Below are 14,361 nucleotides of genomic sequence, written 5' to 3' on the forward strand. Positions count from 1 at the left end.
ATACCTTAGCTACTCAGCCACAGATACCTTAGCTACTCAGCCACAGATACCTTAGCTACTCAGCTACAGACACCTTAGCTACTCAGCCATATATACCTTAGCTACTCAGCCACAGATACCTTAGCTACTCAGCCATATATACCTTAGCTCCTCAGCCACAGATACCTTAGCTACTCAGCCACAGATACCTTAGCTACTCAGCCACAGATACCTTAGCTACTCAGCCATATATACTTTTGCTACACAGGCACAATTACCTTAGCTACTTAACCACAGATTCCCTAGCCACTCAGCCACATATACCTTAGCTACTCGGCCACATATACCTAAGCTACTAAGCCACAGGTACCTAAGCTTCTCAGCCACAGATACCTTAGCTACTCAGCCACAGATACCTTAGCTACTCAGCCATATATACCTTAGCTACTCAGCCACAGATACCTTAGTTACTCAGCCACAGATACCTTAGCTACTCAGCTACAGATACCTTAGCCACTCAGCCACAGATACCTTAGCTACTCAGCCGCAGATACCTTAGCTTCTCAGCCACAGATACCTCAGTTACTCAGCCACAGATACCTTAGCTTCTCAGCCACAGATACCTCACTTACTCAGCCACAGATACCTTAGCCACTCAGCCGCAGATTCCTTAGCCACTCAGCCACAGATACCTTAGCTACTCAGCAGCAGATACCTTAGCTACTCAGCCACAGATACCTTAGCTACTCAGCCACAGATACCTTAGCTACTCAGTCATATAAACCTTAGCTACTCAGCCACAGATACCTTAGCTACTCAGCCACAGATACCTTAGCTACTCAGCCACAGATACCTTAGCTACTCAGCCACAGATACCTTATAGCTACTCAGCCACGGCCCACAGATACCTTAGCTACTCAGCCATATATACTTTTGCTACACAGGCACAATTACCTTAGCTACTCAGCCACATATACCTTAGCTACTCAGCCACAGATACCATAGCTACTCAGCCACAGATACCTTAGCTACTCAGCCATATATACTTTTGCACACAGGCACAATTACCTTTGCTACTCAACCACAGATTCCTTAGCCACTCAGCCACATATACTTTATCTACTCAGGCACATATACCTAAGCTACTAAGCCACAGACATCACAGTCACCATTACCGAATCATTGCGAGGGATAGTTGGTAAATGATCAAGGTCTTAGGCCTGTCTGGCTCAGTTTTGTTGGTTCTCATTGCTCCAAAACAACGAAGGGTAAATCTAAACGCATTTAGCAATTCTGTAACTCAATTTTATATGGTTTTATATCATAAATGTGATATTCAAATGGAGATTGATCAATATTGCAAGTTCAAAATACATTATTTCTAAAGATATTACTGAATGTATATTTTATGTAAATAAAGGGAGGTAAATACAAATCAATTCTGGATAAAGTCTAAGCCAAATTTTTCAATTAGAATCTATGCTTTCCTTTCTAATTGAAAAAATAAATATGTACTGCAAATGATTACTTATAATACGAATACACATTTGCAGTACATATTTAACATATTATTTCATGTTCGGGAATTGTTCAAAGAAGAATAATGATAAACATATATATAAAATTTCAATTAAATGTTATTACATCCTTAATTACAACATACAGGATGGTAAGACGGTTCAAAATGAAAAGTTAAAACCTTTTGGCACGGACAAAAAGCGTGGTTAGCATGAATTTAAACACATGTATTTATATTTCTTTCATCAAGAACAAGAAGAGCATAAAAATGTCTTAATACTAACCAATATCCAGGAATTTAAAAATTTGTATCAATGTTTCTGTGATATTTACGGAATAATCCTCATTTCTGAATATGAAAATCTGTTCCCTTGGAAACGCTTTCAGCCATTCTTTCAAATGTACTATGTAGAAACTCACATATATTGGCACCTAGAAATGATTTGTTAGAGCATGCATGTAATAATATATTAAAACGACATAAGTTCAAACATATTTATACAGAAAAGTGACATATTTTTTAAACATATGTGTATAGTAAACAATATGTGTTTGAATATATTTGTATAGAAAAACGACATGTGGTATAATAAAACAATTTATATTTGACTATTTTATATGTTTGGTTTTTTGTATAGCTTCATTTCAAGTTCACATCTGTATATGATTGTAAATATTGGCTATATGCACCATTCATGTGTTTATCGCTAAATAAATGTTGTTGTTGTTGTTCTGTAAAACAACACGTGAATGAACAAACATGTATGTTTAAACATACTTGTATAGTAAAACGGCATGTGTTTAAAAATACTCTTTTTTTAGATTGGAATAAACACGTACAGAAAAGTCACGTGTGTTTAAACATTAAAACATAGTGTTATTCCCCGCGAGCCCGCCGATTAACTTTTGAGGCATGGGGAGAACGTGACCTGTTTTGGTATTTGGAGGAGCACGTGATCTGTAAACCGTACTATATTGGTTAATTAACGTTGTAAATGTTTTTAAAATAAATTAGTACAATCTATACTTCATGCACATATGGAAGATTCAAATGGGTATATGAAAGAATATTCGAGTGCAATTAAAAATATTTAATCAAATGTGAAAGTATTTTAGTCTGTATCATCAAGACGTTTGCAAGGGAACTCATGAACGTCTGGATGATACAGACGGGCGTCCTACTCATCGATCCTCTTCGGTCTCCGGTCTTCGGCGGGCTCACCGGTCCCCAAAGACATTTTCTATTGATCAATTGAATTGTCAACTGTATTCTCGATACAAACGTTTTTTTTTGTTGTTTTTTTCAAACAGTTTTGAAAACAGTTAAATGAAATATCTTTAATTTATTAAAACTTTCCCCACAGGAAAGTCTGATTAACTTGAAGTTGAATGGCATGTGTTTAAATATACTACATGTAGTATAGTAAAGCATGTGAGGTACTCTCATAATCGAGTAAGATAAGTATCTCACCTTTAATGTCTTTTTAAGTTCAGGAGAATAAATACAATGTCGAATAGAGTGGTGCTGGACACATTCCTTCCAAAGGATCAAAGACTGCACCACGTGTTCGTGAAAAATATGAGCAGATGACCCGTTATTGATGAAAAAATAATGAGAATACAGCCTGCAAACGAAACATAGGTTGTGAACAAGATGAATGACATGTATTTTTCTTTAAACATTTAGCAACGAATCACTGGTTATAATTGAGGAAACTGGTGCATAACCGTTAAGCATAAAGAAGGAGTTTAACTAACGACCGTTTTGCACTTATTCCTAGAAAAGATATACATGTATATGCGAGTAAGCATACAGTAATCATAGGCATTAAGGCCGGTGACAACGGCAAAATAATCTGAAATGTCTAATAGTCGTTTAATTCATTTCAGGTACGAATTTTGAGACATCAATGTACTAAACTAGCTTTACTTTAATATCGACATTAGAAACCATTTAATTATTTACCTCTCAACAGGGTCCCTCGTCATCAGCAAAAGTTTTATGTTAGGGTTGATACGGCGTATAGAGAAAGGTGTTGTCCAAAGCAGCTCCTCCGCCCCTGGGATATTTTGGGGCGTAGCCTCCTCGTTAAATCTATCATAACTATCCATTGGGTCTCCATGACCTGTATTAAAATGGAATATGTTATGGTTAGAAAATCAATTGAAATGAATAAGGCATACTGATTTTAAATTTAATGTTAAATGTTTTAGGGAGTCCATGTTCGAGTGGATAAGGTCTTGACTTCAAACCACTTGGCCCTCAATGCTGTGGGTTTTTTGAAGAGATTAATTTTTCATCTATAGATAAAACTATTCTTGTTGATAGTATGGAAATTTCAATATTAATAAAAAATTAGTATGAATAGCTAACAGTGTAGACCCTAATTAGATGGAAATGACGCTGGGCTAATCTTGTTTTTCATTTGTCGCATGTGTGGAATCAGTCGCCTCATGGGTGGAGTCAGTCGCCGCATGGATGGAGTCAGTCTCCGCATGGGTGGAGTCAGTCGCCGCATGGGGTACTGAGTCGCCGCATGGGATGTGTCAGTCGCCGCAAAGTTGGTTTCAGTCGCCGCATGGGTAGAGTTAGTCGCCGCATGGGGGTACTGAGTCGCCGCATGGGATGTGTCAGTCGCCGCGAAGTTGGTTTCAGTCGCCGTATGGGTGTATTTAGTCGCCGCCAGTATGCTAAGAGTCTTACATCAGTGAAAACCTTTTATCATCACTCATGCATATCTATATAACTTGTGATGATTCCTCAATGTCGCTTCGGTAGAAACATTACAGATTCATTAGGATAAACTTGTGAATTTTAAGCTGATCTTACTACATTATTTAGCATAAAATACTTTTTGATTATACGAGTATATGTATTCTAATTATTGACATATATACTCGTACATATATTATTTTTGGTGCATCAACAATGTAAAGATCGTATGGCGACTTTCCAGCTTTACTGATTTAGAAAGACCTGGGGTATCCTTGCGTTCCGTAAGCTAGCTGGATAGCTTACTTACATGAAAGAATCCAAAGTCCCTGGCGGGATTTGTGATTAGAGCTTGTGTATTAGGTGACATTAACAACGAACCCGTTGTGTTTACCTGTTATTCTTGTATGGCGACCTTGACTGTTGACCTTTGTACGTATCACTTCTGCATCAAAGTGCATTGCGAACTCTTTGAGGGTCATACCATGCTTCAAGTCCCATCCTCTGTCTTATGTAAATAAATAATTTGTAATGTATTTGGTATAAATAAAGAAAAAATGAAATAACTTTCGTTGTAAACAGACAAATGCTCCCACGCAGGGCCGGTTGAAAGGACCTTGACCTTTGAATTGCACCAAACGCATGGTTACTATAAAAGAGTGTCACCAGAACATAAAACGTAAAGAAATACTTTTTCATATTCAATGTGAGTCTAACTATTAAAAAATTACAATGAGTTATTGACAAAGATATGGTCAGACACGACCGTCCATGTACTATTTTGAAATTCAGGTATAACCTTCACCTTTCAAACTGTCAACCTGTCATTTGCATGTAATATGTTTCCTTAATGTGTAACGGAAGTACTTACACGAACATGCCTAGTAATTTCAAAATCCATTCATGAATGAGAGAATTGATGACTTTACTGTGTAGTTATTACCATCGATATACTTTTATGAAACTATAAAATATTCTGGGGGACATAAGAAAATGGCAATAGTACTTGCGAACGTTTTAAGCCTAAATGCTGCTACTTAAACTCAACTAAATATTATAATAGAAGCGGTGACCTAGTGGTTAAGGTATCTGCTAATCAATCCTGGGTTCAAGCCTTTTAATGGCCACAACCATGTTTCCGCCTATGCCGGACTCGAGAATGGTTAATACAATCTTCAAACTTTCATTATTATCGAACTAAAATAAATAAAAATATTTCCAGTCCTGGCATGTCAAAAAACCTCAGTGGAGTCCCTTTAAACTTAAAACTTAAAAATCAAGTACATGTACTTACTTACAGCAAAGCGTTTCCAAGACCAGTACCAAGTTTCTTTGCCAAAACGTCCAAAATTTGGAACAATATCCGGATGTAATAAAAGTCGTTTAAAAAGATCTGTAGTGCCACATTTTGGAAATCCAATCAGGTGAAAATAAGGCAAACAATAGAATTGTTCTTCCTCCCTCCAACATGGGTTTTTATATTCCACTGAAAATACTGGACGTTTCTGTAAGAAAGGAAAAAATAAAGATGGTTGAGATAATGCAGAAATATCCACTTATATCGCTTTAAAAAAGAGGTGTATTCACCGTGTTATTAACAAGGCAAAAAGCACGGATTATTTCCTTCGTTATTTTCTGCTCGTTACACGGGTTTAAGAAGGATTAGCATTTCTAAGAAACGAATATATTTTTCCTTCTTTAGAAAGGGCAACCATGAATTGTACACTGTTTGAATAAGGGTTTCAGGACATGCTTACTGTTATTTATCTGAAAAAAGTATCGCTTAATATGAAATTATTTTTCATAAAATAATAATAACAAGAATTTGTAACAGAGTTACCAACGTCCCCCGCCTTATGAAACATAAAATTGTGCTATTTCAAAAGATTGAGGTATGGATTTTAGGACTTTCAGTCCGAAATTATGATCAATGCTAGATCTGCAAATGCAACATAAATTTATTAAAGAAATACTAGTAAAATGAAAAACGGAATTTAAAATTCTATCATGTTAACCTTTGACCTCTAAGTGTGACCTTGACCGTGAAGGTAGGGTTGCAGGTGTTGTGCATGACATATCGTCTTATTAATATTACTATTTGTGCCAAGTATTTTCAAAATCCCTTTAACTATGTAGAAGTTTTAGATCAGACACAAAATATACCCTATAACAGACTATGTCAATCTTTGACCTTTAAGTGTGACCTTGGAGGTAGGGACCCATGTTTTGTGCCTTACATATCATCTTATCATTGTGATTATTTGTATCAAGTATCTTTAAAATCCCAGGTTATGGACTGGACACAATATATATATTTTATAACAGACTATGTAAATCTTTTACCTCTATGTGTGACCTTGACCTTGGAGGTAGGGACACATGTGTTATGCATGACATATCATCTTATCATTGTGACTATTTGTGCCTAGTTATTTCAAAATGTTGAAGAATTTCTAGATCAGACACAAAATATCCCCTTAAACAGACTAAGTTAACTTTTGACCTCTAAGTGTGACCTTGAACTTGGAGGTAGGGATGCAGGTGTTGCGCAAGACACATTGTCTTATTATAGTGGCTATTTGTGGCAAGTATTTACAAACTCCTTTGATCTGTGAAAAAGTTATGGACTGGACAAAAAATATACCCTGTAACAGACTATGTTAATATTTGACCTCCAAGTATGACCTTGACCTTAGAGGTAGGCGACCGGCTGTTGTGCATGACAAATTGTCTCATTATTGTGAACAATTGTGGCAAGTATTTACAAAATCCATTCAAAGATAAGAAAGTTATGGACTGGACACGACATATACCATCAAATAGACGATGTTGACCTTGAATGAGCAAGTGCGACCTTGACCCTGGAGGTAGGGGTCTGGTTGATGCGCATGACACATCGTCTTATTATAACAAACATTTGTGCCAAGTTATTTTCAGATTCCTTTGATAAATGAAAAGACCGGACACAAAATAAACCCTTTAACAGACTATGTTAATATTTGATCTCCAAGTGTGACCTTGACCTTGGTGAAGCGCCGATATATGTCCAAACGTCGAAAAATGTCCAAATGACGATAAATGTCCAAAAATTGACGATAAATGTCTCAATCGCCGATAAATGTCCAAAACTCCTTTAACGATAAATGTCCAAAAATTAACGAAAAATGTCGCAACAAATTAAGTGCTCAGAAATGTCCAAATCGGTTAACGATAAATGTCTCAACTTTTCATATGTTAATTGCACTTATTTCAATGATCAACAGTAATGCATCAGCCAGTTTTCCATAGGGATTAAAAGTACCGATTTAAGTAGCGTTCTCACCAGCATCCCGGCAAAGCCCAGGACCACCCCAGACAATCCGGGATGAAAATATTGTTGCAGTCTCAGTAACCCCGGTAGCACTACGGCGATACGCAATTTCCATACTTATAACAACCAGGATGAACTCCGGGCCATCCATGCAGAGTCCAGTTGAAACTACGGATAATGCAGATAGTAGGTGGACGACGGATGACCTAACACGATATTCAAACGCTGTTAAGTCTTCGATCAAAGAGATCATAAAAGCTGCGATCCATGCTAGCACAGCCCCGTGTGATGTCAGCAGAGTCCCGGATGATCCCGGCAGAGCCCCGGTACGGTTAAATAGAGTGCCACCAATCACCGGTAGAGCCCCGGCAGAGCCCTTGATCATCCTGGACGTTGCCGACAGAGTTACGGACGTACCCTGGTCGTTCCTGGATCACCCGACCGACCACCGGGACTCTAGCGGGATGCGTGTGAGATTGTTAAAAAAGTTTTAAAAATGTATTTGAAAATAAGTTAATTGTTGGATACAGTCTATCTCCCTTACTATTAAAAGGGAAAAAGATAAGTTAAACCGAGGTGCATTGTACTGGTGCTTTACACCGGGCACTTAAAAGAACCAGGGTCGCCTCTGGAACGGGGCGTCTTCTGCATCATGCACTATCCCCCGAAAATAGTATACTAACAATCTTCAGGGGACGTTGGTCATATGGGCAACCGGTACCAACGATAAAATAGTCAAATAAAATAAGTTATTATGCCCCCCATTCGAAGAAGTGGGGGTATATTGCTTTGCCCATGTCGGTCGGTTGGTCGGTCCGTCGGTCCGTAGACCATGCCATTTCCGCTCAATAACTAGACAATGCTTTGGCTGATGGTCCTCATATTTGGTGTGGAGGTTGGTCATGACTAGTAGAAGACCTCTATTGATTTTGGGGTCAGTAGGTCAAAGCTAAAGGTCACACTGACCTCACCATGAAAAGCTTGTTTTAGAAGATATTTTGTGTGTAACATTGTCTTATTGACAACTACAGGGTTTACTCAATTCATGGACCCATGGGTCTGTTGGTTCTGTCCCATGGCAATGATATACATGTATTCCATAACAAATTTACTATGAATTTTTTATACACATTTAAAAATCTAATGTTATACTAGTAATATTAAATTGGCTGTGTTTAGGAGGGCATACATGTTTTACAAACATATCTTGTTAACATCTGCATTGCGCTACTCTACACTTAAAGCAATTTCAGTGTCGTCACTTGAACTCAACCTCCACTCAAACTCGGGAAAGGCTTCCTTAAGGACGAATTAAGGACGCCTTGGTCAAGGTGAACTCAAGTGTAGAATTGGTATTCATATTTGAAAGTCTTCCTCGACTTACCCGAGGAAGGTTTGAGAAGCAAATCACCCGTAAAATCACTGTTATAGGTGATCTGTTCAATAAAATATACAATAATTACATAATTCATTATGTATATCAATTGGATTTCAAGATAAGTATTGATTTGAAAGTATCATAAATATGAGTTTGGTACATACATCATTTGTACATGTACTTTTGAAAATGATTTGCAGAATGAAACGTTGACTAATGAGCAAGTGGTCTGTGTACAATAATAATTCATCTATATTTAAATATATTCTTACATTACCGAAAGTTGCAACAAGACATAACCAAGTGTAACCAGTTAATATAATGTGTAAAACAGTTTAAAAAGATGAAAATATTCATTGACAAATTGTGATAATTTCAAAAATAACGTTTGTCAAATGGAGAAGAAATGTTAAAAGTTTTTGTCAACAGATTAAAAAAAAAATTACACAGTATTCGAATAGTAACATTATAATTGCTATATGATGGTGTCATTTAAACATTTATATTATTATACCTCAATATATCCTTCAATGTAAAAACTCCCCATAGGGCTAAAATGTGTTCTGATAGAATATCGCCCTCCTAGAATATATTCCCCGGGGAATATTTCTTATATCACCTTGGAGCACAAAACTCTTACATAACTCATTCATAAAGCGATAATGCCTTAGTACCCAGTTAGCATAATATTATTTATTTCCTAGTCTGTCTGTCTGTCTGTCTGTCTGTCTGTCTGTCTGTCTGTCTGTCTCTTGTTTTTATCTATATACATTATACTATTTTTGTGTATATCGAACATTTACAGATCAAAATCGGTATAATTGTGAAGTGATGATCTGTATTTTCTTTCAGGCAAAGACTGCTGACCTAAGGTTTTGTTTTCGGTATAATAAAATAAATAACACATGGCTGTCGGGGTGATAAAGGATATTGCCAACCCTTGAACTGGCATATTACCCTCGGCTGCGCCTTGGTATAATATACCAGTTCTCGTGTTGACAATATCCTCTATCACCCCGACAGTCATGTGTTAATTATATATCAAATATTACACAGTATTCGAATAGTAACATTATAATTGCTATATGATGGTGTCATTTAAACATTTATATTATTATACCTCAATATATCCTTCAATGTAAAACTCCCATAGGCCTACAATGTGTTCTGATCGAATATCACCCTCCTGGAATATATCCCTCGGGGAATATTTCTTATATCACCCTGGGGCACATAACTCTTACATAACTCTGTATTCATAATAGCGATAATGCCTTAGTAACCAGTTAACATAATGCAAAAATATACATACTAATACAATTTAAATAGTTTATAAAAAAATCTTTATTTAGCAAAGAATCCCACGTGGAAAGCGAAAAGTTTGTATCCAACCAGCACAGCAAGAAAACATACTATTACGGTGGCACAGATGTGACACATGGGTGTCTTTATTTATGTTGTTCACACGAGATATTATCTTATTCCCACAAGATATTATCTTGTTCCCACGAAATAATTATCTTGTTCCCACGAGATAATATCTTGTTCCCACGAAATAATTATCTTGTTCCCGCGACATAATTACAGCCAATCAGAAGCTGTAAAATGGTAATATAGCAGTTACTTCCCCTTATTTAGTTGAACATTTACTTGATTATATATACATTATATTCATGTATAACCATGTAGGTTGATCTTGAAAGTGCCACACTGTAGGACATACAAAACTTAACTACCAATTACTGGTGTTTAAAAGCGCAATACCCTCATCTGGTGACGCATTTGCGTGCAAACTGATCTGGGTCGACACTGGAGGGATACATGTAAGTAGCCTTTCAAAACTCTGTATTTTATAAGGCGGTGGCCCTGCAGACCACGCGCGAATGAGTAATAAATCAAAATACAAATGTCTTAAATCAATGTAGGCATGAGAAGGACCGTCTTTGCAGCACTTAAAGAGAAAAGTCACAAAACCCATTTTAACACGTGTTGCGTATATGCTTATAACGACCATTGTCGAACCAAATCCCCGACAAGCAAATGCGTCATCCTGTCAAGGTCTGCACTGTTCGCTGTTGAATCAGTAGGTCAGATTTTAACTGTCAAAGCAGTTAACCCCTTGATTAGCTCACATGGTTTATACAGGTTAACTGCTTTGTTTGCCAGATAGAGTTGCATATTTTTCTTAACTTTTGACCACTTGACAGTAAAGGAATATGCAACTCTGTCCACGCCCCTATACCGTTCACAAACTTTCGGGACGGACACTAAGACACTCGGACGGACAATGGCAACTCTATATGGGGCACAAAAATATTGAAGAACACAAACAATGCTAAAACGTATTGCTTCGGTGAGTTCAGAAGGCACATGCCCCCCCCCGCCCCATCCGGATCTGCAACTGGCCATGCACAATAATGTATGATACATTTTACGTCAGGGATAAACCAGAGGGTAAAATCATGGGTTAGTTGGATAGACTGTTACAGTATCCAATACAATAAATTACAAATTAACATATGAAAAGTTGAGACATTTATCGTTAACCGATTTGGACATTTATGAGCACCTAATTTGTTGCGACATTTTTCGTTAATTTTTGGACATTTATCGTTAAAGGAGTGTTGGACATTTATCGGCGATTGAGACATTTATCGTCAATTTTTGGACATTTATCGTCGTTTGGACATTTTTCGACGTTTGGACATATATCGCCGCTACACTTGGAGGTAGGTGACTGGTTGTTGCGCATGACACATCGTCTCATTATTGTTAACAATTGTGGCAAGTATTTACAAAATCTCTTCAAAGATAAGAAAGTTATGGACCGGACAAGACATATACCATCAAATAGACAATGTTGTCCTTGAATGAGCAAGTGCGACCTTGACCCTGGAGGTAGGGGTCTGGTTGATGCGCATGACACATCGTCTTATTATAACAAACATTTGTGCCAAGTTATTTTCAGATTCCTCAGATTCCTTTGATAAATGAAAAAGTTATGGACCGGACACTAAATATACCCTGTAACAGACTATGTTAATAATTGACCTCCAAGTGTGACCTTGACCTTGGAGGTAGGTGACTGGTTGTTGCGCATGACACATCGTCTCATAATTGTAAACAATTGTGGCAAGTATTTACAAAATCCATTCAAATATAAGAAAGTTAAGGACCGGACACGACATATACAATCAAATAGACAATGTTGTCTTTGAATGAGCAAGTGCGACCTTGACCCTGGAGGTAGGGGTCTGGTTGATGCGCATGACACATCGTCTTATTATAACAAACATTTGTGCCAAGTGATTTTCAGATTCCTTTGATAAATCTAAAAGTTATAGACCGGACACAAAATATACCCTGTAATAGACTATGTTAATATTTGACCCCAAAGTGTGACCTTGACCATGGAGGTAGGTGACTGGTTGTTGCGCATGACACATTGTCTCATTATTGTGAACAATTGTGGCAAGTATTTACAAAATCCCTTCAAAGATAAGAAAGTTATGGACCGGACACGACATAAACCATCAAATAGACAATGTTGACCTTGAATGAACAAGTGTGACATTGACCTTGGAGGTAGGGGTCTGATTATAACAAACATTTGTGCCAAGTTATTTCAGATTCCTTTGATAAATGACAAAGTTATGGACCGGTCACGAAAGTGTGACGGACGGACGGACGGACGGACAGAGCCTATTACTATATCCCCCTTTTTTCTTCGAAAAGGCGGGGAAAAATAAATATTTGGTTCATACCATACATAGTATGTCCTCGACTTCAGTTTTACGTCTGGGTTTCATACATGGGTCAGGCATGCCAGGAAACTCTTCCGACTCTTGCACCACTGATTCATGCCCAATGTCACTCTTTACCAACAGAGATGCATCTCGTTTAAATGTTTGCACTTTTGTTCCATTTGGAATGTGTATAGAATTGTCGGTATTGGTGAAATATAAGCCCCCAGATGTCGTGACAATGTCATGTAATTCATCAGTATATTTTTCAAGGCTTACCAGATGGTCTTGTTCTTGAATCGTGGAAACATTACGGCTCAACATCTCAACGTGTTTCGAGATTTGGACATAATTTGATAAATATTCCTTTGATGAAGTATGGAATACAAACAATGTCAACAAAAATAGCATACATGCTATCACAGATTTCCATTTCATCAAAAAATTCCTTTTTATGCACGATTTCCACGTTGTCAAAGATTTGAACCATCTCATTTCAGCCAAACGCTCTGGTTTTTGATAATGCTTCTACATCCGTAGATCTTGAATCAATTTTATCATTAACACTGTTAAATTAATCCCTCATTTGATCACAATGGCAGTATATAATAGTCACAAATGAATACTGTATATCGGAATGACAAAATGGCAACAAATAGAAATGTCACGAGAAAATCGTGCAAAAACAAAATCTGATGTAAAATGCACGATTTTCGCGTCTTTTTCTTGTCTCGTCTATTTCTTGTGTTACGTATTTTGAATAAATATAAATATGTTGATACAAAGATGAGACAAACTGATTTGAGCCGCGTCACGACAAAACCAACATAGTGGGTTTGCGACCAGCATGGATCCAGACCAGCCTGCGCATCCGCGCAGTCTGATCAGGATCCATGCTGTTCGCTTACCGACTCTATTACAAGTGGAGAAACGGACAGCGAACAGCATGGATCCTGATCAGACTGCGCGGATGCTGGTCGCAAACGCACTATGTTGTTTTTGTCGTGACGCGGCTCATTTCTTTTTTGTAAGAAAACAGATATAGAATATTTTGTAATAAAATATATAATCTGAACACTAAAACATTGTAAATTATAAAATGTTATGAATGTTATAATATAAAATGTATTGTTATACCTCTGTGCATGACTAGGGTAAGGAACGTAAACTTAATTGAGCAATACATGAAAATGCAGAAGGCAATAACAAAGATTTCAAGGAAACAAATACTTCATATCATAGAAGAGTTGCCTACCTTTATGTATACCAATCTTTAAAACGCATTACAGTTATCGGGATTGGCGTTCACTATTTGCATAAAAATCATACATGTTTCAGGTAAATATCGGCCGATAGCTCTTTTACTTGTCCCGTTATGCTTGAACAAATTTTTCTATGTGGCAATACTTTGATGAAAATATGGGTCACAATTTTTGCAAGCATATCGATTAAACATACAAGAACTACATTGGAAAAATATGTACCATTGGAATCGGAAAATATTAATTTGTTTATCATTCAAATATTGAAAAATATAACAAAAAAGAGCGAACCCTATTGGTACTGACTTACTGGTACCGTGAACAAAGTCCAAGTGACCACTCTCTTTCAAAACAGAATTGTTTTCAACTAATTTTTCTGTACGATTGTTTAATTATAGTGGGACTTATGGATGGTTGATTTAGAATCAATGTTGCTGTGCATCAATTAAAATTCGTAA

General features: G+C 37.0%; 1 protein-coding gene across 1 annotated transcript; it reads right to left on the minus strand.

Annotated features, from left to right (window-relative positions):
- Positions 1 to 1,537: 1,537 nt before the first annotated feature.
- Positions 1,538 to 13,282, minus strand: LOC132753491 (carbohydrate sulfotransferase 15-like). Its single transcript, XM_060743973.1, has 6 exons — positions 12,663 to 13,282; positions 5,505 to 5,715; positions 4,605 to 4,718; positions 3,464 to 3,623; positions 2,969 to 3,122; positions 1,538 to 1,929 (listed from the first exon to the last, which is right to left on the minus strand). Exons 1-6 carry the CDS (start codon positions 13,134 to 13,136, stop codon positions 1,777 to 1,779), a joined length of 1,266 nt encoding a protein of 421 aa, XP_060599956.1. The 5' UTR covers positions 13,137 to 13,282; the 3' UTR covers positions 1,538 to 1,776.
- Between the last annotated feature and the right edge of the window lie 1,079 nt (positions 13,283 to 14,361).

The sequence above is a fragment of the Ruditapes philippinarum genome, unplaced genomic scaffold, assembly GCF_026571515.1.
Source record: "Ruditapes philippinarum isolate M1 unplaced genomic scaffold, ASM2657151v2 ctg19575_1_1_1_1, whole genome shotgun sequence".
NCBI classification, from domain to species: Eukaryota; Metazoa; Mollusca; class Bivalvia; order Venerida; family Veneridae; genus Ruditapes; species Ruditapes philippinarum.

Coding starts and splice junctions, on each gene's coding strand:
- LOC132753491 (XM_060743973.1), bottom strand. CDS start 13,136: ATGAGATGGTTCAAATCTTTGACAACGTGGAAATCGTGCATAAAAAGG. Junction 4,719..5,504: donor TTGGAAACGCTTTGCTGTAA/GTAAGTACATGT, acceptor TATTTACATAAG/ACAGAGGATGGGACTTGAAG. Junction 3,123..3,463: donor ACGAGGGACCCTGTTGAGAG/GTAAATAATTAA, acceptor TTTCGTTTGCAG/GCTGTATTCTCATTATTTTT.